This window comes from Periplaneta americana, chromosome 3 (genome assembly GCF_040183065.1).
Source record: "Periplaneta americana isolate PAMFEO1 chromosome 3, P.americana_PAMFEO1_priV1, whole genome shotgun sequence".
Lineage (NCBI taxonomy): Eukaryota > Metazoa > Arthropoda > Insecta > Blattodea > Blattidae > Periplaneta > Periplaneta americana.
This window is the reverse complement of record NC_091119.1, coordinates 133,524,072-133,551,960: the sequence shown is the minus strand read 5'-3', so window position 1 is coordinate 133,551,960 and position 27,889 is coordinate 133,524,072. Positions and strand designations below refer to the sequence as shown.

The window sequence follows — 27,889 nt, the reverse complement described above, 5'->3', positions numbered from 1 at the left end:
ACAAGAGAAATAGTAAGTGGTTTCTATGGCTGCGAGGTGCGCAGACCTCGCATTTCGCAGTTCGCACGTCGCATACGTCGGTTCAGAAAAACCAAGACATAAGAGTCCCTTCAGACGAGGCCACTTTTAGAAGCGCTGCTAACGCGCTGCCGCTCGTGAATAATGTATTTAAATGGAGGCTTTCAGACACAGTCACAACTACAAAATCAGTCGCGCTGGAGAAATCTCAGACCTCGAGTGACATTTATTAGGGCTATTTCGTGAATAAAATAAAAATGTAAATAATATATCCCTAAAATTCGCTCACAAAATGTTAATAATTGCACATTTACGAATACTTAACCTATGCAGACATTGTGAAGTTGAAATAGATGAATATCGATTACTGCAATAAAGAAATTGGATGTTATTCAGTAATGCGAATTGCGAAAAGCGAAATACAGGTTTATCAATGTTAATCACATGCACTGCACTTTTCTCTTGTTATTATAACAGAAATACATTTTCATTTTCTGCTGAAATCATAATTTAATTACAAATAACCTGATTAATACATTAATTAAATGAAAAATTGTTGAAAACGCAGTTATCAAATCTCAATGAAGGAGTGTAATTTTTTTCAGATAGTCTACAATGGACATGAAATTAGGAGATGAAGATGTAGGTGTGGAAGTAGAATTTCGCACTTTATTTAATATTTCATCGTTACATTATACACTACACACAGAACTGAAAACTATGTAATACGTATGGAGACAGCTATATAGTAATGCTTATGTATTCACACTATAGCGAGACATATTATGTTGCTACACACCGAAGCCATCTCTGTACAGATAATTAAAACACGAATTTTATTACGCCATACGGAAGACAGTTTGACCAAAGATCTTGTATATAATACTATACAAGGTTTTTGGGTTTGATATGCGCTGATGTTAAATAAATTTGAACATCTGGCTTTCTATTAATTGTTTAATTTCATTCACGCAATACAAATTTTATAGGCTACAATTATGTTAGGTTAGCTGTGGGAGCGGGACCAATGTCAGCTCTGCCTTATTTCGACCGTCACTCCGTGCTACAGGAAGCATTTTCCATAGCTTGACAAACGCATTCTAGCAGTAGTGTGTAACGGGACTAAAGCTGCATATACACAGTTCAATTTTCCATGCACGTAACCACGCAATCTGGGAAGGATATTGAAAGAATCAATTAAGATGCACGAAGTTTTTGTGTCTATATGGTGCGCCGATTTGAACGTTGTCTTCACTGCGTAAATATATTAATATTAAACATCAATCTTGCATTCATTGCTTGAATGCGTAAATTGAAAAAAAAAATTAACCGTGTAGATGCATCTTAATGGATTCATGCTCATCGATTTACGGGGAAACAGTTGGCGACACCGATTAAACAAAAGAACGACCATGCGATAAATTGATAGCGATAAATCTAGCTGCAAAACATATCGCGAAGTATGACTGTGATTGGTTGGAATTCAAAATTTCAATACACTTCATTGGTCGAAAATGGAATGACGTCATATAAACGAAATAGTCTTTGTAATTTAAAATTAAATACTTCATTGTCAAACAGTGAGTATTCATGTATTTAATTAAGAAAATGTGTCACTAGAAAAGTAATCCTTGCAATAAGATACTGTAAAATGATTTTGTTTGAAGATACATATAGACTACAGAGTGGAAGTAAAACAAATAATGTACAAATTTAAAAACCTATTCCTTGGATAGAGTACAACAAAAATTCTAACACCGTATTAGACCCAAATGAATACTTTTCTGAGAAAAATAATCCTCCCATACCTGTTTTTTAAGACGGGGTATGACATTAGCGCTGCGAATCGGAAAAACAACTGAATGTCACACAGTATGGTAAGCCTGTTGCTATGGTACAACGGTTGAGTTGCCAAAGTTATATACAGTTCTCACGCGGTGAATGCTCAATAGCTCTCTTGGCCATATTTGTTGTGCACACAATGTTAGCATTGATACGTTTCGCCTTCCATTCTCTGTCGTTTTTGTATCGTTTTTTACCTTCGCGTCAATTGTCAATGAATGTTTTAACGTGAGCCATCTAACGTCAATTGCTAGCTCCCATCAGCTGACAGCCTGGTAATCCATATTGGAAACATAGCGCTGTAGTTCCAAGCTCGGCCGCTTGATTCTCATGTCCCAACTTTGAAAAATGAACAGGTATAATTAGCATTGTTTTACTGATAAGTAGGCCAACTATCAGTACGATTCTGATTTTTACACTTATCGTTAGAGAAAATGATGAGTGATTTATCTCTTTGTAGTTTTTCAATAAAGGGAAGGTTTTCTTACAAATTAAATAAAAATATTAATACGTATCGTTATTTCCTGCCATTACAAAGTCCAGCAAACCTGCTGCAGTGTCAAAAGGATGGAATGCTCCTAAACAGACCTGAGTTCGTATATGTATTCGTAGGTGAGCCGGCGATGCGCTGTTGCCAAACTAAGCATACTTTCTGCCCAGTTTTCTAATTAACTATGCACTTAATTACAAAACGCATAATATATTCTACAGCCCCCTTGAATCTCTGCACCTTCATAGACCTTGTATCCACAAATTCGTTTCTAAGGATATGCAGTGGGAAGAATAATATTATTCCTAACTGCGATAAATGCTGTATAAGCAGAAGGAAAATGTCTTTTGCACCCTATTGCCCAGAGTAATGTGTCACTAATAATAAATCGTGATGAATTTGTGGGAGGGGAAATCTTAATATTAAGCGAAAACGTATCCCAACATAACCTTTATCATCATCACAAATTCCACACAGCTTTCCAGAATTTTAAGCATACTGTTCAGTGTAGAAAGCCGACGTGCAAGCCTTCAGCTAACGGCGTGCTGCATGCAATAATTATTATAAAGAAAGTTCGCTACGAACTATTCTACTACTTAAGCCCATCATATTCTACAGCTGGTAGCAATAGCCTATTGGCTTATGACAAGCAGTATGCCGCTAAAAAGAAATGGATGACGGTAATGACAGCGACGACAAAGAGGAGCTGAAAAAAAAGTGTCAGTTAATGGTATTTACCATGCGAATATATAATCGATTGGTCAGTTTTATTGCTCTTTCACTTCAACTATAATACCGATGACAGATTTACCATCAGTTTTAATTTCACATTCTAGAAAAAAAAAAGAAGATGGAGAGAAATAAAAAAGAAGACGCAACTACTACATGTTGAGTCATTAGCAGGATGGAAGGCGCACGTTTATAACCCACGAGTTAATATTTCCTCTTGTACCTCCTCTCTTTCTCCTTTTTTCTTTTTTGCGTGTGCTATAAATTGCGAACGATGAGTGAAGTTTGTTGTTTCGTCTTGTATTGGCGACTGAGTCTTCACTCATGCGATGTTAGTCATCGTCACCGTACGTAAAGACACCGCCATTTCTGTCAGTACTACAAAGTACAAAGGACTGCATATTTCTGTCTGTTAAATCGCAACTCGCTGGAAAATTTTTTTTAACAAAACGAAGACCATTCTTGCTTTTCTGTAAAGCTAAGTGAAATTGCACTTCAATCCAGAGACTCGCCTTAGTTGCCTCTGAAAGGCTGTCGTGAGTTCCTACACCAGGGGCCCGTTTCACAATCCTAACAAATTACAAATTAACAATTTGCAAATAACAAGTAGAAGATTACAAATGCTTGTAAACTGTGTTTCACAATGCTACCTTATTAATTTGTAAAGTGTGACGAACTTTACAAAATCAGCTAAAGAAATTTACAAACAAGCATTATTAGTTATACAATATCGCCAACGACAGTTTACAAAAATCGCTAAGGAGCAGAGCTAAAGTCGCTGTATTTTTACCACTATCGATGCATATGTTTATATTTTGTACTAAAATAGATTATTCTAAGCTTGCTGATTCATATTTTCACCAACAGAAAATATAAAGTATTGTTAAAAAAATTAAAAGTAGGCTATTTAGATTTTTATATATTGGCGACAATGGAGTTACGTGTGATGTGATTGGTCGAGTATACGAATACGTCTATTACTTAAATGACCAAGTTAGCGCCAAATTCAGTCAAATAAGTAAATAACATACGTCCACGTACAAATATGCAATTGATAAAATAATTACAATGTCTACCTCAAAATCAGCTTCATTTTTTGTGTTGATCCATCAGTATTTATTAATGTTGCATCCATGACCTCACGAACATTAGTGATCCCGGAAGCAGCATTAAAAATTCTGTGCTACAGTAAATAATATTTTGGTGATCAAAAACCTGCCTCGAATTTAACTCTTTTAATAACATCAACTACTCTGTGGGTACTTTTGCACACTGATATCTTAGAAATTCCGTGCTTAACTGCAAACGCACGGAACTGACAGCTAGTATACAACCAATGCAAAACAACACAGTTCTCGCTTTGAGGTTAGGGCACCACTTTTCCCTTTTAGATGTTGGATGTGATGTCCCATATCTTGTAGGAGAGATTCCAGCGAAACGCGACTCGGAACGACTTCAGAATACCGTCGTTATTGCATTATTGAATTATTTATTTTTGGTGCAGGGAACTTCGTTTTTAAGTGCGAGTATTTATTAAAACCAGTCTTCGCATATAAATAATTACGCGGTATTCTGAAGTATAGCGCGGGACTCATTCGAAACCTTTAATTAAATTCATACAATGATACGAACGTGTTATTAATTCTTGGCTTGAAAATTTTACGTATACGTCTTTGTTTGATTAGACCTAAATTCAATATCTTCGTCTGAGTCATTAGAACTACTTAATAACATCAAAGCTGCTTTACTTTAATTCTTAATATTACCCAGTTACTCAAAAATTTATTTTATAAATATATCTTTATTGTATTTATTCAGAATTTGTTGCAATATCAAACTTTACACATCTCAGAGCTATTATAGAAAATGTGCTAACATCACAAGTAAAGTTTACACGTTTGTAAAATTACCATTTATTGTGAAACAGAATACTTGTAAAGTGCGCAAAATTTAATTTGTAAAGATTTGATTTCGTTTGTAAAGTTCAACATTACAAACAAAGATTGTGAAACAGACGTTTACAATTTACAAGCAAAGTTTACAAGCGGAGCCTGAGTCGACAGGTGACGCAATTTAGCGATCGATCTTTTTTGTTCTAACCTTCATAATAGTGTCATTTAGATGTTTGGTTAAGCTACACCAGATAAATAAAATCGTAGGTTGGCACAATATGTAAAGATAATTGTGTGGTATCGATCACTGAGCGGAGTTTAACTTTGTGTACTTTAAGTTTTACTCAACTTGTATATGTGAACGACTTTTTTCTGTCCTCAAGTGTACAAAAACAAAATTGCGGTCGAGTATTTCAGATGCTAATTTAAACCATATTCTCAGGGTTTCTGTCAGTCTACTATTGCTCCTGATATAACTAGTATCATCGCAAAGAAAGAAAGAAAGAAAAAAACGTCACTAGGCTTCATTTATGTTGAGTGGTCTTATTTTCTGTCAATAAAAAAACATTCACGTTACCTCAACACACTTCCTGTCGGATATTACTTAATAAAAACAAAATTGTAGGCTAAATAAATATGCAACTTACATTTATTTATTTCGCCGTCACGTATACAGTTTGCACTGGCACCCCCTCAGTATTGCCTTGTTAATGCACGTGCAAAGTGCATTGCGCAGTGCAGTGGACTCTGTGAAGCACTGTCCTGATTTAGGCAGAAGCCTATGGTGGCTCATGATTCTGGGGGCCTCAAAATCCAGGAACAAGTTTTTTTTCAATGAATTAGTATGCAAAATGAAATAGACAACAACTCTGTCAACTGAAAAAATCAGAATTGAGGAAATAAGTAATTACGTAAAAAAATCCGTAATCCGTGGCGCTACAGCCCATGAAGGTCCCAGACCGACCAGCTGGCAACTGACCTCACGGCCACATGCCGAAGCAGAGGTGGACGATCATCCAATCAGAATGGAGGTATCGTGTGGTTAGCACGATGATCCTCCCAGCCGTTATAGCTGGCTTTCACAACCGGATTTCGCTACCTATCGTATCTCCCCAATCCCGATCCCATACACTGGCCGAAATTTCATGAGAAAATTTCTTCCCCCATGAGGACTCGAAACCAGCGCGCATTCCGTAACGTGAGTCTTAGTCAGGATCCCTTACACCATGACGCCACAATGAATTCTTAAGTTAGAAAACGCATAAAAAGTCACTTTATTATTTTAAGTTTAGGTTCATAAGTTGATTGCAGAGTTAAATGCAGGCCTGCAGAACTGTAGCTCTTGAGAGCGACTGTTTTCCTCCCCTCTTTTACCCCACCCACCTTTTCTATCTGTACGGTCACGGCGTTCTAGTTACGCTCGGCTGCATCAACATTCTCGGGGCGCAAGTAGATCATCCCCAATAGAAGTGGAATGAGGCTGACGTCATAGCTCCCCTACTTTGCGAGTTCTGCAGGCCTGGTTTAATGTCTTCAACTTGTAAAAGTTGGCTACCATGTACAGTTTATTCAAATAGTAACAGTAGGCCTATTTAAATAATTAATAATGAATTAAACAGCCAAAGTTAACAACACTGTCAGTTCTCATTGTATTGAGTGTTAAATCAAGTGGCTAGTGCTTGTGTTCCTTGCAGCTTATCTAATTTATGTTGGTATAAGACCATTATTGGCGTGTAGTAGTAGTGTTAAAATGTTTTTTGTAGGAATGTCCATAATTAAAAATGGAATTCCCAAGCAAATTTGAGTTAAGAGCCAATAAAAGAAACGGAAAGCTATTGAAATTCAACAACGAAAAACAACGCTGATCACTGAGCACGTATATTCGTTCATATGTTGCTAGCAGTATTCCTTTACCCGCAGAGACCCCAGTTTCAAAAAGTTAAGAAAGGTAAACAGAGGTAAATCTGGTCGCTATGGTAAGAAGTTCTGGTAAGATTCCTATTTCATTTAGTAAGTAAGCAGGAAGTGGTCCCTAGATTCCTCTGTAGCAATAGGAATAGTATTAGCCTTACCTGGAGGACTGGCGAGTGACATGGGCATCTCCTCTGGCACGTCGCCCACCGGAGCCCAGTGCAGACCAGTGAGGGCCCCTGTGGGAGCGATGCGGCAAAAGGCCTCCAGGTGAGGGCCCCACTCCACCACTGCAGCGTTCCCTCACAGCTTCCTCATAGCTAGGCAGAGAGGACTATATGGAAAAAGAAGAAAATAACGAAATGAACAACATTAACAATCAATATATAAAAAGATATTGGTTGTATAAATAGATTTGACAATATGTGTCAGACGAAGAACAATTGTTTGTATGCATCTGAAGTTGGATTAATGTAATATGTAGCTAATCGGCAATATATGCAATGGGGGGGGGGGAAGGAACTGGCCACCCTACCCTATTATCTCCTGACCTAGTTGCTTCATAAGTGGTACTTTGTTGGTGTCACTTGTGAGGTTCAGACCTGTCTTCGGATAGTTGACTAAACAACAACAATATAAATAGATGTGAATGTTAAGTTATAGTCTATCATACAGAGTCAACAATAGGTATGAAATATTGCTAATAACTTCTTGAATTTCAATTTCACAAAAAACGTTTTATACAAAAGTTCTTAGAGATAAACTATACAATATGATACCAGTGTTCGAAAAAGTTATTCAAGCACAGGGTGTGACAGTAAACTTTATTATTTTTCAAATGGCATCATTCATTTTATTCATTCATTTAGTGTTCTGTCCAAGGGCAGGTCTTTCACTGCAAACCCAGCTTTCTCCAATTTTTCCTATTTTCTGCCTTTCTTTTCGTTTCCTCATATGATCCATATATCTTAATGTCGTCTATGATCTGACATCATCTTCTACCCCGAACTCTTCTCCCGTTCACCATTCCTTCCAGTGCATTGTTCAGTAGGCAGTTTCTTCTCAGCCGGTGACTCAACCAATTCCTTTTCCTCTTCTTGATTAGTTTCAGTATCATTCTTTCTTTCCACCACAGCTTCATTTCTTACTCTCTCTGTCCACTTCACACGTTCCATTCTTTTCCATATCCACTTTTCAAATGCTTCTATTCGCTTCATTTCACTTCGTCGTAATGACCATGTTTCTGCCCCATACAATGCCACACTCCATACAAAGCACTTCACTCATATCTTCCTTAGTTGTTTTTCCAGAGGTCCGCAGAAAATGCTCTTTTTTCTATTAAAAGCTTCCTTGGCCATTGCTATCCTACTTTTGACTTCCTGGCAGCAGCTCATGTTACTGCTTATAGTACACCCAAACTATATGAAGCTGTCCACTTACTCTACTGCCTCATTTAGAATTCGCAAGTTTGTCTTCTGTATTTTTCTTCCTATGACCATGGTCTTCGTCTTATTTGCATTTATCTTCATCCCATACTGCTCACAGCTGTCATTAAATGGCATACTATATTAAAATTTACATATTCCGAATCTCCATTAAATTTTACGTTTGAATGTGTAAAAGTTTTACCCATTCACCCGCTTCATGTCTTTTAACTATTTATTAAACTTGTTTCGTGAACTTCAAACTTGAGACAAATAAATATATAAAATCATATTGAGTGCCGGTAGGCCATAAAACCAACAAACCACTATCACTAACCAAACTTTACAACAGATGCTCAAAATGGGATCCATTCACAGCAAAACAATGTCACGGGAACAGTCCATTATCTTTCTCACAGTTACATGACTGATCTGTTCCACCTCATATCAACAGTGGACTGTTTTCGTGATAGACTGGGGCATTGTATTGTATTGTATTTATTAACATTTCATGGTATTCATACATTGCTTCACAGCTAGAATATGGAACAAGTCAAAAAACTTAATACTATTATAAGGTCTTAGGGTGCTATTCATAGACATTTCGCAGCACGCGCTACGAGCGTACTAAGCTAGCCCCGGCTATCCACTGGTTACTTGTACAGAATTCAAATCACATCCTATCGCTAACACTGGTTTATGAATACAAAAAACGCTGATCGTCCACCGGAAGCCCGCGCTAAAAATGTCTATGAATACGACCGTTAATTTATAGTCACAGTCTAGTTGAAATATATACAGAAGAGGTTTACAATATAGTCTACTAGTACAACACAAAGTTTCAATATCAATTTCGTGAAGCGTTGTTGAATGTCATGAATTCACCTACACAATATAAGGCGTGAGAAATTAGGTGCTTCTTTAATTTGCCCTAATTAATCTTGTGTTTTGAGTTTCATTTTTTATATCCATAGGGAGGCTATTAAAAATTTTTACTGCCATATAACGCACTTCTTTTTGATAGCACGATAGACTTGTCGATGGAGTATGAAAGTCATTTTTGACATGTATTTATGCTATGAACTGTTGAATTAGTTACAAAGTTTTCACGGTTACATACGAGGAAGATTATTAATGAAAAAATATGCTTGCAAGCCATGGGCATTATTTGTAGTTTTTTTAAAATAGTCCTACATAGTTCTTCACTACTAAGGGTGGTAAAATCAGGTATTTAGGTGAAAATCCTTGGCCCAATTGTTTTTTTTAGCATCATAATACTTTATATGCTTTATAAAATTAGAAAGTAAAAAATTGGACGTAAACATTTAAATATTAGGGTGATGAAAACAGAAAGTGAGCTCTTATTGCTGAGAGAGAGAGAAATCAGAGATGGAAACTAGGTTTGCATGGGAGGTCTGCCTCACCTCTCCGAGCTGAGCCCCATCTGCAATGAGTGCGACCCGGTCAGGATCGTAAATCAGCGGCGGGGCAGAGGCTCGTGGCGGCGAGGGGGGCGCGCCCCGGTGCCGACGACGGCGACACACGACGACGAGGCAGACGCCCAGCAGAATGAGCATCACGCCCAAGGCGGTGACCAGTGACACGAGCAGCGTGACAGTGTCTTCGAGCCCCGGGGCGCCCAGCGTCTGCTCCTTGTTCTCTCCGCCATGCGTCGTCCAGTACTTCTCTGCAAAATCAAACCGTGTAATTATAATACACAGCGACTATTAAGTTTAAATCATCTGAGGAAACAGCCCACAGCCTCCTTTCACTGTAAATGTCACAGCACATGCGATCCCTTTGTTGTGAAGCAGTTACTGTAATTGTTACCTTTGTTTAACGTCCCTTTTAAACAACACAGCGTCTGTGGTGATGTTGAGAAGCTAACACAAAAATAATGAAACAATTTTATTACTACATAGAAATGGTGTAAGAAATCAAAACTTTCGGAGTAAACTTTACCCCCAGCCGCATTCTTAATCACTTTTACTGATGGATACTTAAATGCTATCATTAGACAGCGGAACTTCATGCAATTGCATACTTTTTTATTCATTTGGCATATTAAAAAAGTAAAACTGGAACTTTGCCGATCATGATTTTTACGTTCGAATGAAGGCAACTTTATTTTGTATAAATACATATTTCGAGGTCGATCTGGTTGGCGAGTTGGTATAGCGCTGGCCTTCTATGCCCAAGGTTGCGGGTTCGATCCCGGGCCAGGTCGATGGCATTTAAGTGTGCTTAAATGCGACAGGCTCATGTCAGTAGATTTACTGGCATGTAAAAGAACTCCTGCGGGACAAAATTCCGGCACATCCGGCGACGCTGATATAACCTCTGCAGTTGCGAGCGTCATTAAATAAAACATAACATTTTTAACATATTTCGAGGGTTTTCCTTTTAAAATGCATATACATTTTTATTTTGCATCTTATGTAAATGCATATATTAACATCTTTCCTTGTTTTTTTTTTTCGGTTTATTATATAATTTCAAAATTACTCTCTGATAAAAATAAGAATTATTTCCAAGTAATATTTCTTTTAAATTAAGTAAACTTTATTGTACATAAATAAATACATTATAGTCGGGAATAACAGGAACAGAGAAAGGAAAACAAAAAAAAAAGTAATAACTTGGCACTTGTTTATGGGTATTGCCCACTGGCAATTCCAAAAGTACTCTATAGCCTCATATCACTATGCCGTTTTCTTTTTAGTCTTCTATGTGCTGGATCTTGTGGTGGATTAGTGACAATTACTCGAAGTAGCGGATTAATGTGGTTTAGGAAGGAGTTGTACAGTCTGATGTAGCTCTGTCTTAAGGACCTCCGTTACCTCAGGAATACAGAGATCATCGTGCAGGTTCTTGTTGCTAATATACGAAAGTGCACCAGACATCAGCCTCAAATAGCGATTTTGCATGACCCGTATTCTTCTTATTTGTGATGCAGAAGCAGATCCCCAAATTGAACATCCATATTGCCACACAGGGCGCACAATTGAAATATAGATAAGTCTCTTGTAGTGTAGAGGCAATGGAGATTTGTCTTGAATAATGTGTTTTAGCAGGTAGATTCTGTGTCTAATTCTTTTAACAATAGCTAACATGTGGTTAAAATATTTGGGAAATAAAACAATTAGTCAATTACTGTTGAGGAATGAAATTGCTGCGACGACAATGTAGGCCCATACTTGCTAATGTTTAACTTAGATCGTGTTCCACTTTAACATGAGGCTTACACACCTGCGACAATAGTCACATATTGTTGAGGTCATGAAATTGCTGCGACGACACTGCTGCTAATGCGCTCTAATTTCATAGACACAAAATTGAACGTATTTAAACACCTGCGACAATGAAGTCACGTGGTGTGTGTATTTTCATTTCAACTAGTTTTTTTTAGGAGGGAGGGAACTTCCCACGTACTACGACCTTGAGGTCTATTGTACACCCCCCCCCCCCTACATGGAATGAGTTGCGTGCCCACCGATCCTCTACGCGCACCGACCTAACCACTTGACCCCATTAACGCGGTCCCTACAAACAACAGAGTCCATATACCACTCCTACTTTGACAACCCCCCCAAGGCTCCCTTAACGGTCCAAGGCGGAAGTCCTTCCCCGAGAAGGTCTGCCCCGGGTTCCGTTGCAGAAGCTATTCATCATCACTTGAATAGAATCCACGGAGGCCGGTCGAGAAAGCCAGCAGCTTCGGAGGACCGCCTGTAGAGCGATCTGTAAATCAGAAGTAGTAACGGGATGATGAATGAAAGAATGATACGGGAGAAAAGGAACTGGCGAAGATGGGTGGGGTTCCAATCGCCTGATAAAGTTACCTGATATTCATCCATAAGAGTGAGGGAAGAACCCTGAAAAAACCTCGCCCAGGCAACTCGTCCCGAAAGGGAATCGAACCTGGGTCCGCTGAGTTCGGAGTTAGACTCGCTAATCCCTCAGCCACAACGGTGGACTTCAATTAGTTTTACTGCACGACCAATCTTACAAGTATGCACCAGACACATCAAGTAATGTCGAGAGACCGATCTGCGCATTTAAACTAATTTCCATAGATGCCCAAAGAAAGATACCAAAAAACTTAGGAAGAAGGAATACAAGTCCTCATGAGAGAAAGAAGAATTGAATGGAATGCAGCAAAAACAAATGCTCTGGATATAATAAATTGGAGGTCTCTCTGTAAACTCTCTACACCAGCCATTTTTCAACTAGTGTGTCGCAAATGATTCGCTGGTTTGCTGCGAGAAAATGAAAATAGTGAAGATTGCAGCAAAAATTGAAACAATTAAAGTGAAAAGAGTAGTAAAAAATAATCTGTGCGTAAGAGTCAACTTCCAGCGAACGCGTCACAAGCCAACATTGAGTACACACAGTGTAGGTATGCGACTGGCAGAGAAGAGAATGACTGCCCCGCAGTTAGGGTTGCCAGGTCAGTGAAGTTAGACTATCTTATGAATCTTGAGTTGAATTGAATCTGAATTTACGGCGGGGACATTACGATACATCACTGTGACCTTATTAGATCTACTGCACTAACCCTCCAAGCTAGAAGCATTCCCAATCCACACCGGCTGACTACACCACGGTTCGCCGCGTACTCAGGATCGTAGCAGGCAATCCCACTCGTCCCTAAGTCAGGACCCTAGGTGCTTCGCCAACCGGCGTTAGAGGAATGCTATGGAATGACGGAATAGAGAAACGTTGAAGAAATGATGTAGATGCCTAATATGGGGAAACGGGAGAATCCTGAGGAAAACCCCAACTGCGATCTTTTTCGCCACTATGAATGAATCTTAAAAAAATAGTTTTTATTTGTTTTTGTGAAAAAAATCCCCCTCCCCAATTAGAAACCACACGATTCGATTATAAGGGTGTGCCGTGGGATTTTAAATTACAAATTTAGTGTGCCACATGTTGAAAAAATATTGAAAAACGCTGCTCTACACCATTAGGTGGAAAAGGATGGACTAAGTAAGGATTATTTTTAACGAAGTTACGTCAACGAAATTCAACATGGGCGAGAAATTGACGAATATACCTGGAGCCTCTATCAGAGACAAGGCTTATTGACGTGCCGTAAATCTACGACACGGACCTTCCTCCCGGAGGGAGTCATGCTAAAGACTTTATTGTCCTCGAATGGCTTCGATAGTAACCCCAGGATGTCTGAGAACGACGCAACTAATTTTTCTCTTCAACGAAATAGTCTCAGAACTTAGTATAATCACAGTCTAATATAATACAGTCACGAAGCTTGAATTGCGAGGGTGCTAGGAACAATAGACTGTGCCGGTACTATTTCGCATTGTCTGTAATGAGGCGATATTAGCGATCCTAATGGTTAGCAACTATCTATGGATGCATATTTACTACGTATTGAGCTTCGTGACTGTACATACTAGACTGTGGTATAACGACAAGAGACAACGCTATTAATTCCCATAGTTTATACATGTAGAAAGTCTGTCTGCCACGTGCAAAGCACTCATAGTGACAAAATCAAACGCTCTTTGGTCTTGTTGCGTGGTTGTGAGCACAGAATAAAGATTAGTACTGTCAATCCACTCGACATGTTGTTATATTTAATCTTGGACAATGTAGCTGCATGAACACGCATGTCATTCCCGTGGACTATGTCTACAACGATTACGTCGTCACATATGCAAAGCGTCTTCAACCTTTTGAGTGTCTTTCTCAAGAAATATTGTTTTCTTTTCAAATATTTGTCGTGGTAACATTTTTAAACTGGACATCTATAGCTGCAACACTTCTGTCACATAAATCACGAACTTAGCAAGTTCTCTTTTGTAAAACGATTTGTCTAGAGAATAACCTTGATTTATTCAATGTTAATTGACACATTGAAAGACTTCAGAGGTTCAAAGGCTTTGTTGCGAAGATTTGTATTGTTACAGATACTTTGGCCCAATGTGTGTATTTCAAATACAGTGTATATGTACGAAAATAAATGGCAAATTTGTCAATAAGAGTACAAAGGTAATATCTGAAATGAACATTTGTGAATATATTATTTTTATAAATAAGAAAGAGGACAGGACAGAAGCAAAAGAAGGGAGGGAAAGGGAAGGGAAGACCATGTCTTGCGTCAGAAGGCAAAAGGAAGTAAGCGCCAAAACATAGATTTTCATGTTATGGTTGATTCATATATAAGTAGTATTTTATGATTGTTTTGACATTGGTGTATATTTTTCTACATTAAAATTAAGTAAGTCATAAAGCTGTATGCAAAGTGGAACATTCATCTCACCGTATCTCAAAATGGAGATTTCGAAGTTACAGTGGAGTCCCTCCGTTGGAAACTACTGTTATGCAAACTTTTAATTTGGAAAGCTAGCCGACTCCGCCCACTACAGAAACACCACTCAATACGTTAATAATAAGGCAATCGCTTTGCTCATGCTCGACGTTGATATCAAAAGATACAGTAAAGAAGAAGAAGAAATAAATGTAATAAGAATTATTTTAGCATCTAAATTTGTACACATACAAATACAGGGACATCATTTTATTTTTACTAATATTTCTAATATTAACCTGGCTATACTTTTGGATTAACGGTTGAGAACCGGCAAAAACACCGTTTGCTACTCCCTTCCACGACTGGAGTTCGATGATACTGGCGTAAAATACAAAAAAAAAAAAAAAAAAAAAATCACTTTACTAGTTATAGGAGGGAAGAAAAGTAGTTCATCCATTTACATAAAGTAGGAAATATCGCGATTTTGAGTTTGATAATTTTCATTAGGTTTTGGTTTAATCAAAATACAGTACAGTAATAACAATAAGTGTTTTTACTCACGAATTGAGCTATCCACTCGAACGTATTCATTATGCAGTGTATATTATACTGTCTACAGCACATTAGCGTACAATATAGAGAATGAAGTTAAATTGAAAAATAATCATAATATGGATATTTAAACACATTTTTGAAAATGGTGAACGTTCATTTCGAAACAGGCTTCAGTTCTTTTGTGCATATTATCGCACTATAGACTATTGCAAGTATTAGATTCCAATTACCAGTTTCGTCCTTCGTACTAGTAACTCATGTTGAAATAATTCTGTACCTACTCTATAAAAGAGTACCTTGCGTACTGTAAATTCAGTCTCCACTTCTGCCCGATCCGAAAAGATAAAATTACTCAGACATGCTATCTACTGTCCGTCCTAATGGTTTTGTCGCAGGTCGTAGAAAGGGGAAAGGGGGGAAATCATGTGACAGTTAATTACTTAACGAGGCCCTTTATTTAAGTTATTTTAAACAGTTGTATAATATTACGTAGACGTCCAATTCCTAACAGAAATTAATATTTTCAGAAAAGAGCTAAGACAGCCCAGCCACTAGCCTTTACAAAGGGGCGAGCAGAAGCGGGTGGGGGAAACCGGGATGCGACGTAGGCAAACGGACGATAGTACCTGTGCGAAAATGTGACTTAATATTGAAAGCTCTTTCGTAACTGGAAAACGCGAACATATTTCTGGAACGTACTATACTCACTAACTCAATACTGTTTACTAGACCGTAAAGTGACTTCGACTGCATACGCGGCCTTGGTTCTGTGTGGAAGACGATTGGAAGTTTACTAGTAGAGGGGGTGGGAGTGAAGTAGATTAAAAACTCAGGCACAATAAAAATTGAAGTAAAAATAATGATGTCCATGTATAAGAAGAATTTTTTTTTTTATTACAATACAGATATAAGAGTAAATAATTACAGTGGTAACTCCTCTAAATAAAATAATTAAGTTTTAACATTAACTGCAAAACTATTTTTAAGTCATTTAGACTAATACCCTTTCATAATACATTTACTCAGACAAAAAATTAAGTTCAAAATTGTAGGGAATCTGCTGCGTGGTGCCTCCAACGCTGAGAGACTAGAGTTGTGTCGATTCGTATACGAATCGTTCATTCGAACAACTAATAATAAAGAATCGTAAGAATCGATTCGTCGTATCAACGAATCGTCGTTCAAGAGAATCGTAACCAATCGTCGTTCAACGAATAGGCATGGTATCGTAACCCACGATTCTATTTACTTGTTTGAGGTAACCTGTCAGCGGTCATTTCCGAACTGTGCCGAATGCTCCCGAGCGAGCACACAGGAAGGATTTACGTTATTTTAACAAGGTAGGGTTAAATAGTTTGTGATATATATAGATGACACACTAATGTGCAGCTGATAATAAGCAAAGATTTCTAATCCTTATGAAACAAATACTGTATAAATGATTAGACAAAGGATTAAGAATGGAATGAAAATACTGCATTTGTTAAGTGTGAAAAATATTGCATATGTACCTGAAATTTGCATAGTTAAACAGAGATGTAATGCAAAAAATGTACTTGATATTAAGGTTCAGTTGATAAATTATAATTAGGAAACACTATCTTGGATAATTTTGTTGACTAATGGAGGTCATGATGAATGGCTCCAGCCAATCAGAAAGAGACCATCCAATGTCTCACCTTTCATGCCATTTAAGCGAGAGATGTACAACGTTTTTGTTCTACCTGTGGTTTGCAAAGGGAAGTGTCTTGTGAGTCGTTCGTTGACGATTAAAAAGAATAGTTGGAATCGCAGATTGGGAAGAATCGTGAACTCGTTGACGATTAAAAAGAATAGCCGGAATCGCCGACTGGGAAGAATCATGAACGAATCGTTAGAATCGATTCGTAATGTATGATTGAATCGTTGGAATCGATTTATGAAAAAGAATCGTGTTGCCCAACTCTATTAAAGACAAGTATGTACAGTGTTTGTACTCACCCTGCCGTTTACACCACGTTCTCTGTCTCTACCAGTCACTGAATTCATCGTTCGGCAGTGGTTACATCGCCTACGTAGTGGGAGGGCACAGGAGACCAATAATGTAATACACAGTACGTACAAACGTACAAAATGATCTTTGATTGGCTAATAGTTTTTACCCCCATTTATAAACAATGAAGGGACTCCACTGTACTTTCTTCTTACTTCTGAGATAAGATGCAGAAGAAAAGAACACTAAAGTCAAAGCAAAACTTCATCTGGAATCCCTATATTTTTCGAAAGTTTATACTATAATAAAATTGTGCAATTACATATAGATCCTACTTCACACTCTTTCAATCACAAGGGCTATTGAAATATAAAGATAGAAATCAGTGACGGAATAATGGAGAAATCCTTTCAAGGTTTCAGTAGTTCCGTTCTCATTTGTGCAAAGATCGTGCACAACTGTACAGTACTACACGTACATTGTCAGAGGGATTCCTTAGTCATATAGCAAGCATAAGACTACAGATCAAGACACTAGAATAAATACGTGTATGAATTTACAATGTTAAACAGATACTTATCAATGAAGCTATGTCATAAGTCCCAATACTAAAATATTAAGGTCAGTTCGAACGTTACAAAGGTATAAAATTAAATATTCATGTGTTCTAAGAGTTGTACCAAGTAGCCTAAGATGGCTATATTATACGAAGTCGTAGATGGGGAGATCTTGTACCTAGTCGCTTAATCGAGATAAGCATAATGAACCATTATAGAAGACAACCCTTTATGCTTTGAGAAATGCGATCGTAATGATGTAACCTAGATGTAATTCCGAAACGTTGCAGACAGTGAGTTTCAGCATAGGTTGGAAACTCTTAGGGCCGTATTCATAGACATTTTTAGCGCGGGCTTCCGGTGGATGATCAGCGTTTTTCGTATTCATAAACCAGTGTTAGCGATAGGATATGATTTGAATTGTGTACAATTAATCACTCCATTGTCTGCCTATGTCTCCGGTCCAAAATGGTGGAGCCATATTTCATCTTCTGTCACAATTCTTGCAAGTAAGTCATCTAGCACTCATCATTGACACTTAGCATGATAACAAATCAAACAGAAGCTACACAACCCATTGCGTCCCCCTTTTCTGTTATCACATCTTATCTTCAGATTTCTAAAATTCTATTGTAATACAATTTTTAAAATAGTATAAAATGTAACGCTTAATGCTCAACAAAATTTCGCCTCAAACAGCTAAGATTTCTGTCAGTAAAGCTAAGCTTATATGGCGACTACAGCTGTATCTAAAATTCCAAAAACATTTCCTAAAATTTCATTAAGTATAATAAATCATTGTACCAAATATCATATGCTTACCTTTAGTAATAAGCCTGTAATGTAATTACAAACATCCACAAAATTTGTACGCATGAGAAGTCGACGCTAACTTGCTCTCTCCAAACATAAAAGCTCACTGAAGCAGCTACAATAGTCACACAAAGGGTAGCTGTATGTTTCTGCAAACCGGACAACATATGCAATCCCTTGGAGAAAATTTGAATCTCGTAACACCATTGGTTAGTTCACGAAAGAGCATAGAAAAAGTATCACGAAATAACCACTGCCACGAAATTACCCATGTTTACCCTACTACGTGGGCTATATCCAGTGACCTGGAGTTGGCTATCACTGTAGCGAATTTCTATCGTCACAGTGAATAATGAAATGTTAGGCACTACTCCCATTGCTTTCCTAAAGTGAGTAGCATAATCATTCATGATGCAATAGTGGAATACCGATCTAGAAAAAGGAGTACTCTGTGAAAACCTACCATCAAAAACAGTTTATCTACCACAATTTGTACTTGGGTCAACAGAGGATTACGTTCGAATCGCCAAACAAGTTCGACTTTCGATTCGATTTGCGAGGATATGTTCATTGCGAGTCACCGGAACGAATTCGACGTTCCTAGTTGTTTGGAGCATTTCTGGACGATATTTCGATTGGCCTAACGTCTCACTATTGTATTGTAGGCTTAATCCTCGTGAGTTTTCCAGAGTCAAGAGAGAGAAGTTCCTTTAGTGTTTCGTAAATTACTTCAATTCAGAGCAATGCAACAAAATAAGCCAAATGCCGCTCGGAGAAATATACCAAATTCCCTGCCGGCAATGGAATACCGTTTTCATGGACTTGTAGCCGAAGACTTAAAACAATATTAACAGTATCAATTATCCACCGCTATGGAGTCTGTTTGACCGTGAAACGAGCGGATCGGGTTCAAATCCTAGTTGGGACAAGTTACCTGGCTGGGTTTTTTTTCCGAAACTTCCCCGTACGCCACTTAAAGCAGAATTGCTCGGTAACTTTCGGCGTTGGATCTCGGACTCATTTCGTCTACATTAATATCAACTTCATCTATCATCTTCAATAGTTTCAATTCGACCGGGAGATTCAGCACACGTTGTTCTGTGATTCGTTTACAGGTGTCATCTGTCTGGAGGAGCTGCATATGATCCGAGGGAGTCAAAGGGGCTTCAACAGCGGACTATGACAGACCAGGGATCTCGTAGCTCTGCGTAGTTCCCTCGGAGAGATGGTACCATACTGAATCGTGGTATATACAGTGTTGCGATCTTCAGGTCAATGTAGGATGCAGCAGGACGTAGCTTTGAAGTAGCTATTGTCAGTTTATATTCAATTACACTTTTTTTTAGAACGTAGTACATTTTTTAGTTATATTCCATAAGCCTAACCCACCTTCGTCAGGTGCACGATACTTTAAATATGCATCCTTTTCATAAATACCATAACATTACATTTGTGATTTGTCAGACATATTAAGAAATATAAATAATACGGCAAAACAAACGACATTAAAATTTTACTTAATAGCATTGGTACAGTATGTGTTCGAAATATGTACCATTACGTGCGACACTTACTTACTTACTGGCTTTTAAGGAACCCGGAGGTTCATTGCCGCCCTCACATAAGCCCGCCATTGGTCCCTATCCTGAGCAAGATTAATCCAGTCTCTACCATCATATCCCACCTCCCTCAAATTCATTTTAATATTATCCTCCCATCTACGTCTCGGCCTCCCCAAAGGCCTTTTCCCCTCTGGCCTCCCAACTAACACTCTATATGCATTTCTAGACTCGCCCATCTCAAACGTCTGGATTTAATGTTCCTAATTATGTCAGGTGAAGGATGCAATGCGTGCAGCTCTGTGTTATGTAACTTTCTCCATTCTCCTGTAACTTCATCCCTCTTAGCCCCAAATATTTTCCTAAGAACCTTATTCTCAAAAACCCTCAATCTCTGTTCCTCTCTCAAAGTAAGAGTCTAAGTTTCACACCCATACAGAACAACCGGTAACATAACTGTTTTATATATTCTAACTTTCAGATTTTTTGACGTGCGACACATTGTTAATAATGTTTCTGAAGATTATTCAACATGTTGATGAACAAAATTTGCTGTAAGGACTTCTTGGTTTTTCCTTCTTCTCATTTTCTCTCCCTGGTTTTACTTCTCTTCTTCTTGTCCTACTTGTATTCACTTTGTATTGCCTTCATTATCCTTGTAAGTATTCTCTTTGTTCTTTTTGCATTCCCCTTGTTCTTCTTGTTTCACTTTTCGCATCACCCACACGTAGTTTTACTGAAGATATGCAATATAGTGAAAGTATGCATCTGTCGAATTTTTTAACGTTCCTTTTTTAACTACAAAACTATTTAGAAAAATGAGGTAATCAGACAGAGGAGTAATGTTCAAATGAAAATGTTAGGGGAAACGTAAGTACTCGTAGAAAATACGTACGTTACACCAATTCAGAAAGATTATCGAAATCTCGAAGGAAATCTTGAGTACGCCACTGAACGACAATACAACTCACGGTCTAAATAACAGAGTCATGAATGACCGACTCCCCTCAGGGAAGGAAATAGTATTGTGCTGGGAGTTAATGACAACTTAATAAAAACGGATAAAAGAAATGGCTTATTTATTGGCATTTAACCGCCCACAGGGTACGAGGGTGAGTTGTCGCAATATTCAAGAAACCGGATCAGTATTTCTCCCGTGCTGACAACAATGCGAGTAATTGTATACCGCGCACACGCCCCGCCACACAGCAGAGCTTGTCTGCGCGACCTTCGCTGAGCCTTGTTACCAGTATCCGAGGTCCGTTCCTTCTCGTCTTGTGCATAGCTATTAGTGCTAGGTAAGCAGATAATTATTTCATGTCCTATGCATACGCCAGTGATGTCAAAGGAAGCGCATTTTTCTGACCTTGACGTCGTGCGCGGGTAGCAAGCGCTAAGTATGGAAAGAGGAAGGGTTGTTTATATGAATAAGCAACCTGTTGGATTAAACAGTGGTGCACAAACTTCAAACGGAACGTGAAATTTTATGTCGTTATTTTTATATGGCTTCTTTCTGTTTAATATTATCTATATTGTCTGTAAAACAAAACTACTAACACTGATTCCTTAATATTGCACTTGTGTTTTAAATCTTAATAACATAATAGAGAGTTAAGAAGGAATATTCACTTAAATTCCATAGTAGTATAATATTATGCTGTATCAAGTGGATGAAACACATCATTCATAAAGAAAGTGATATTCCAAAGAAAGAGATTGAGTATGACATGGTAAGTTGGAATTTATATTGATGGTATTTTTAGCCTTACAAAAGTAATCAATAAACTAATCAAAACAATATTACAGTACAAAGCAAAGTTACCTAGGTGCTGTAACTGTTTTAAGTGTAACTAATATTACATAACAAAACTCTTATCGCATTATGCTTTTAACGTGATATTTGTGAGCAACTTCCTATCATCAGAATATTAAATTATTTTCTCGAAATCTGCTGAAGCTATAGAGCTGACATTTTTACAACACATGGGCACGTATCTTTTGCTTATGATGTGACAGTAGTTGCTTTGTTAATTCATTTCCTTACAAACAATTTCCATGCGAATATTTTCAAAATTTTCAATACACTATCTTCAGTAATACGTATATACGGTATATTAGATTTACGAAAACATCCTGTAAGGTACTAAATAAATAGGCCTATACCTGAAAATTTCACTTTTCTATACGAAAAGTTGAGAAAATATTTCTTTTGAGTAAAAAAATCAAACTTGAGAAAATTGAACATTAAAATTAAAACTTGCATTCTTATAATGCACTTATACTTCTCAGGCAAATCTAAAAATTAACATGGATACAGTTTTAATAAGTTATCTTCCCTTTATCTATTGAATCAGTGCTGGCCATCCCTGAATATAGCTCGATCAAGCGGCATATACCACCTCTTTCGCCTGTCTCTTTCCTTTCCGCTGTAAAACGCTCAGGCTCTCCTGAGCTCTAAAGCGCGCGCTTGCTCCTGTGGGCATCAATTGACATGCCTGGCATACGCCATAGAGAGAGCGAGGAGCCTTGGCGAAACACGAATGACGGAGAAAACATGCATCTTAGGCGCTCTATACATCGGAAATCTTAGAGAATGTCTGAAATAAAACCCCACCCCACTTTAGTGCACAAATAACAATTATTGATAGGCATAGGGCCACCCACAGGAATTCTGCCCTCTCCCCACGAACATTTCGACGGGCCAGTTCAAAATGAAGACAACTCAAAATTTAAAGTTTTGGTAAACTTGCATTCTAGAGCTTCATGTTGCTGTGAAAAATCCAGGGATCATTGAAATTACTTTAAAATTCTGTTAATAATGCTTTATACAAGGCTTTCATTTCAAAACTTCCCAGTTTAAATAACTATTTCAATTCAATTCAATTCAATTTAAACAAAAAATACGTCAATTTAGATATTGAGGGTGAAGTCTGAAACCATGCTTAATTGCATTTTAGATTTCACCCCCACCCCCACTTTGAAATTTCAAATAGAAACCCTATATTTTTTTTTTACTTAAATATGAAATAGCATTCAATTGTTTATACACATCATTAATTTGTTTTCGCATCTTTTGTTTCTTATAGTCGCCTGGCAATCTGGATTGTTGTTATTATCAGTTGATTGTAGGATGAAAACACAGCTTATTTTGTGTAATTTCCTAAATTTAATCAATAAGAATGATTTATGTTCTCTCCTGAAGGATACACGCCATTTTAAAATAATTTAATACACAAATACAACTATTACATGAAATGCTCAATAAGTTTTTGTAGCTTTTTTCTCTTCAGCTCTAATCAACAATAACAATTCAGGTTGCCAGGCGACGATAGAAAACAAAAGATGCGAAAACAAATGAATGAGGTGTATAAACAATTGAATGCTCTTTCATAAGATAAAAATATAGGGGTGTCAGTTGAAATTTCAAAGTGGGGAGGCTTGGGTGGGGGGGGGGTAAATCTGAAATGCAATTAAGCCTGGTTTCAGACTTCACTCTTAATATCTAAACTGACGTGTTTTTTGTTTAAACTGAGTTCAATTTAAATAATTACTTATTTAGACTGGGAAGTTTTGAAATGAAAGCCCTGTATATAAGTTTCGAAACAGAGTGCGTTAATTGGATTTTTCACAACATCTATATATTTAATTTGAACTGTGGTGGGAAATTTTATGAAAATTATACATCCTGTAAGGTTGAGTGATGTCTTAAATCGAAAGCTAATAATATTAATATAGCGGGAAAATCTAAATGATTTGTAGCGAAGTTCATAAAAAGCTTTAAATTTAAAAAAACATTTAAAAATATGTGCGCGCGTCGCGGCAAAACGTATACCGTAGGACATCTTGCAGTTCATTTCTAGTGTTCTGCAGAGGGCCGTGGTTCACGTACTGGCTTTAAATGTACAGTATCTTCATTTGAGTTATTAATACAGCTATGTTAGGTTTTTTTGAAGGTCATGAATGGTGTCAGTAATGTGGGTCTTTATATATTGGAAAGTTTATGGTTCAAGTAATTAAATTTCAAACAATAAAACATCGAGTTTCCTTAAAACGATCAGAAATGTAGTTATCCAAGCCTTCTGTACATGCGAGATGTTGACGTCACAATATAATGCTTTTCGAGAGTCTTAAAATTCACAAACGAATGTTACCCGTTACAATATTTCTACAGGAATTTACAGTATACGTACTGTATTAAGGAATCTGGACCTTTCTTAAGGCTGGTTCACAATAAGCCGGGAACGTAAACAACGAGAACGAGAACAGAAATATTGTTAAAATAAATATATTTACTTCGGAATATGTATTATATGTCTTTCTCGTGTTAAATATTACTGTACCTGGTTAACATGTTTCGGTCTGTTATTGATCTTCTTCAGAATTGGTTGTTGCTGGCCTTGGCGTCTTTTGTTTTGTTTCCTGTGGGGGTGTGTTTATGTAGTGTAATGTGGAGTCAAAGAGTGTGTGTGTTCTGAAATTGAGTTGTGTGTTGATAATTTCATTTGGATGTGTTTTGTGTCTCTGTATATTTCGTATTGTTCTAGTGTGTTTAGTTTCTGGCGTTTTGGTTGGATGTGTAGAATTTCCACGTCTGTGTTGATGTCTCTGTAGGTGTGGGTTGCATGTGTGATGTGTTTTGCATATGTGGAAATGTTTTGTAATTTTGTTATGGCTGTTATGTAAAGACGCCAAGACCAGCAACAACCAGTTCTGAAGAAGGTCAATAACAGACCGAAACATGTTAACCAGGTACAGCAATATTTAACACGAGAAAGACATATAATACGTATTTCGAAGTGATATAGTGTTAAAAGTTGTGTAATCAACATGTATAAGTACAAGGTGTTTCCGAGGTGATGTTACAAACTTTCAGGGATGATGGTGAAGGGCACATGTATCAATTTGAGATAAGGAACTTTGGTCCGGAAATGACCGAGTTGAAAGTTACAAGCAAAAATAGTTGTGTGGAAATGAAATAATTTTATTCCTCTGTACACCTTATTTATGTGTATTTATCTGTACATTTTACACATACTGTATTCATCTGACGTTGTTTACGTTGTCTACTTACAGTATTCCATTCAGTGCGCTGTCTGAGGGATGGGGACAGGAAACTACACTAAAGCAATGCAGATAGCGTAATGTGTAACGGACATGGTCGGTCCTGATATGCACGTCTGTAGACAACAGTGTATGTGTACGAGTTGGAGTGTCCAGTCGATCAGTCCTAGTGAAATGGAGGAGTACACGAGAGCGGAATAAGTAGACCTGATTTTCGAATACGGATGAGCCAATGGGAACAGTAGACAAGCTCACAGATTGTATCGGGCCAAGTAACCACGTAGGAGACATCCGGCCCATACCATTTTTCCACGACTGTTCCAAAAGTTAAGGGAAGGAGGGCACATGGTGCCAAATTACAATTCCATTTCCACACAACTATTTTTGCTTATAACTTTCGACTCAGCCATTTCCGGACCATGGTTCCCTATCTTAAATTGATACATGTGCCCTTCGCCATCATCCCTGAAAGTTTGTAACACCACCTCCGAAACACCCTGTATATTTAAATGTGAGCATTCACAATTAACTTTCACGTTCCCATTCCCGGGCTCCGGCAAGCTTCTCGTTAATTGGGAATGCTCAATTTAAATACACTTATTTTAACAATATTTCCGTTGAATAATTTCGAGGGAAAAATTGTTCCGGGGCCGGCATCGAACCCGGGACCTTTGGTTAAACGTACCAACGATCTACCAACTGAGCTACCCGGGAACTCTACCAGACACCGATCCAATTTTTCCCTCTATATCCACAGACCTCAAAGTGGGCTGACAACCGTCAAGCAACCAACAATGAGTGCACACTAACTCTGTGTGCCTTAAATTGTGGTTTCTGTTAACGAACAGTGGCGTGTATTATGCAAATCAAGCTTTCAGGTATAACTCCCTGTAAAGTTGATTTGAATAATTTCGAGGGAAAAATTGTTCCGGGGCCGGGCATCGAACCCGGGTTAGGTGCACTCATTGTTGGTTGCTTGACGGTTGTCAGCTCACTTTGAGGTCTGTGGATATAGAGGGAAAAATTGGATCGGTGTCTGGTAGAGTTCCCGGGTAGCTCAGTTGGTAGAGCGTTAGTACGTTTAACCAAAGGTTCCGGGTTCGATGCCCGGCCCCGGAACAATTTTTCCCTCGAAATTATTCAAATCAACTTTACAGGGAGTTATAGGCCTACCTGAAAGCTTGATTTGAATATTTCCGTTCTCATTCTCGTTTGAGTTCCCGGTTTATTGTGGACCAGCCTGTACTGTCCAATAGCTACAATTGCCGTTAGATATCGTAGAATCTTAGAAATTCTAATTAAAATTGTACTTAATTATTGAATTTAAGAGCGCCCTTAGGAATACCTAATGCATCACTCGTAAACGTGACAGCGATGACATGCGAAGTGAGATGCCGGAGGAAGAGATCACGGGAGCAGCGGATCCTAACAAGATTGCTCCACGTAACCGCACTTCATAATTATTAACGAGAACACATTTGTTATTACAAGACGTTGAGATGTTTGCGGTTACAACTCGTTAATAATCACGTATGTACATCTTTTGTTTCTTACGACTGCCATCCGGGACAAAACGAATTACAAGTCGCTCGAATAAAACCACACTATAACACCCCTGAGGGGCGGGTTGCTACATTTGGTCACGCATCAGCTGGGGGCCGGTTCTCCAAGGAGACAAAAAGAACGCAATCCATCTCGGAGCAGAATGCCACCTCACAGTCGGATCGTGACTCGTGTGCGGCTACACCCTGACGACGACGATGACGACTGTGTCACCACTCGACGGGCGGCGCGGCGGGCGGATTAGCGCCGCAACATGTTCATTATCAGCGCTCGCACGCCCGCGTCCCTCAATGCTTCCTACCGAGGGGAAGCAATCTCTAAATTCTATTTGCAAGGACAGCTTTCAAAAATAAGAGTACGCACGAAATCAGCAATCCCTTCAGTGTTGTCAAACAATTAAAAAAAAGCTTGCACTACACTACAAACGAATGAGTAGCCCACTCAGTAGCTCACAACAGACTGAGTTGAACTGCACGCTTGCAACAATTGACAAAGGTCCTTGAACTTCGGTGCGTATGATATGATAGGAGTACTGTAGAAAATGAAGACGGTAAATTGCCTACACAAGTAAAAAAACTACGTAAAGTTACATCCTGTTTAGGCTACATGAGCCACGGTATATAAATTGCCTCCTCTTTACCCGAGAAAGCGAACCTGCTTCCCGTGTGTAAATATGCCACTGTAACCAACATTTTCCTTCCCAAATGCAGACTTAGGACTGTCAGTAATATAGGCTTACGTGCATAAAGCACAAAACTTACTGGCACGGTTGAAAATGTGCTTAATTATGATTAAAATATTGGTCAGTTTCAGTAAGAAAAACTTTGTCATAAAATTTAAAATGTGTTTAAGACATTAATTACTGAATTCTTTAAACAGGCAGGAATTTAAAAATAAAACAGCCCTTACAAATTCAAGTCGAGTAATATGTTTTTGCTGAAGTGCAGATATTTTATTTCGTGAAAATAACTCTTTGCTCAAAACAGATTTATTCCTTTTGCCCAGGTTTCTAAGCGACACATAAGTGTTGCTCTGTATTTGTTTAAGAACTCCAATTAAGTGATAAATATTGGGATGGCTAACGTTGAAAATACTGTTAAGTTTTCTATGGAATGACGTCATTTCAGCGGATGAACGAGTAGTACCGGGCGAGATGCACTCAGTGTCGAATTTGAAGATTCGACGCCCTTAGCAAATGGGAGGCAATTTACTTAAATCTATAA

At 38.0% G+C, this 27,889-nt stretch overlaps 1 protein-coding gene across 1 annotated transcript in view; it reads right to left on the bottom strand.

Moving 5' to 3' along the window:
- Positions 1–27,889, bottom strand: part of LOC138696553 (sushi domain-containing protein 4-like) — a 251,114-nt gene that overhangs the window by 90,875 nt on the left and 132,350 nt on the right. Inside the window, exons 7-8 of the mRNA XM_069821653.1 lie at positions 9,731–9,993; positions 7,044–7,216 (exon numbers count right to left, since the gene is read on the bottom strand). Of these exons, the coding sequence (XP_069677754.1) occupies positions 7,044–7,216; positions 9,731–9,993 (436 nt within the window). The remainder of the gene's footprint in view (positions 1–7,043; positions 7,217–9,730; positions 9,994–27,889) is intronic.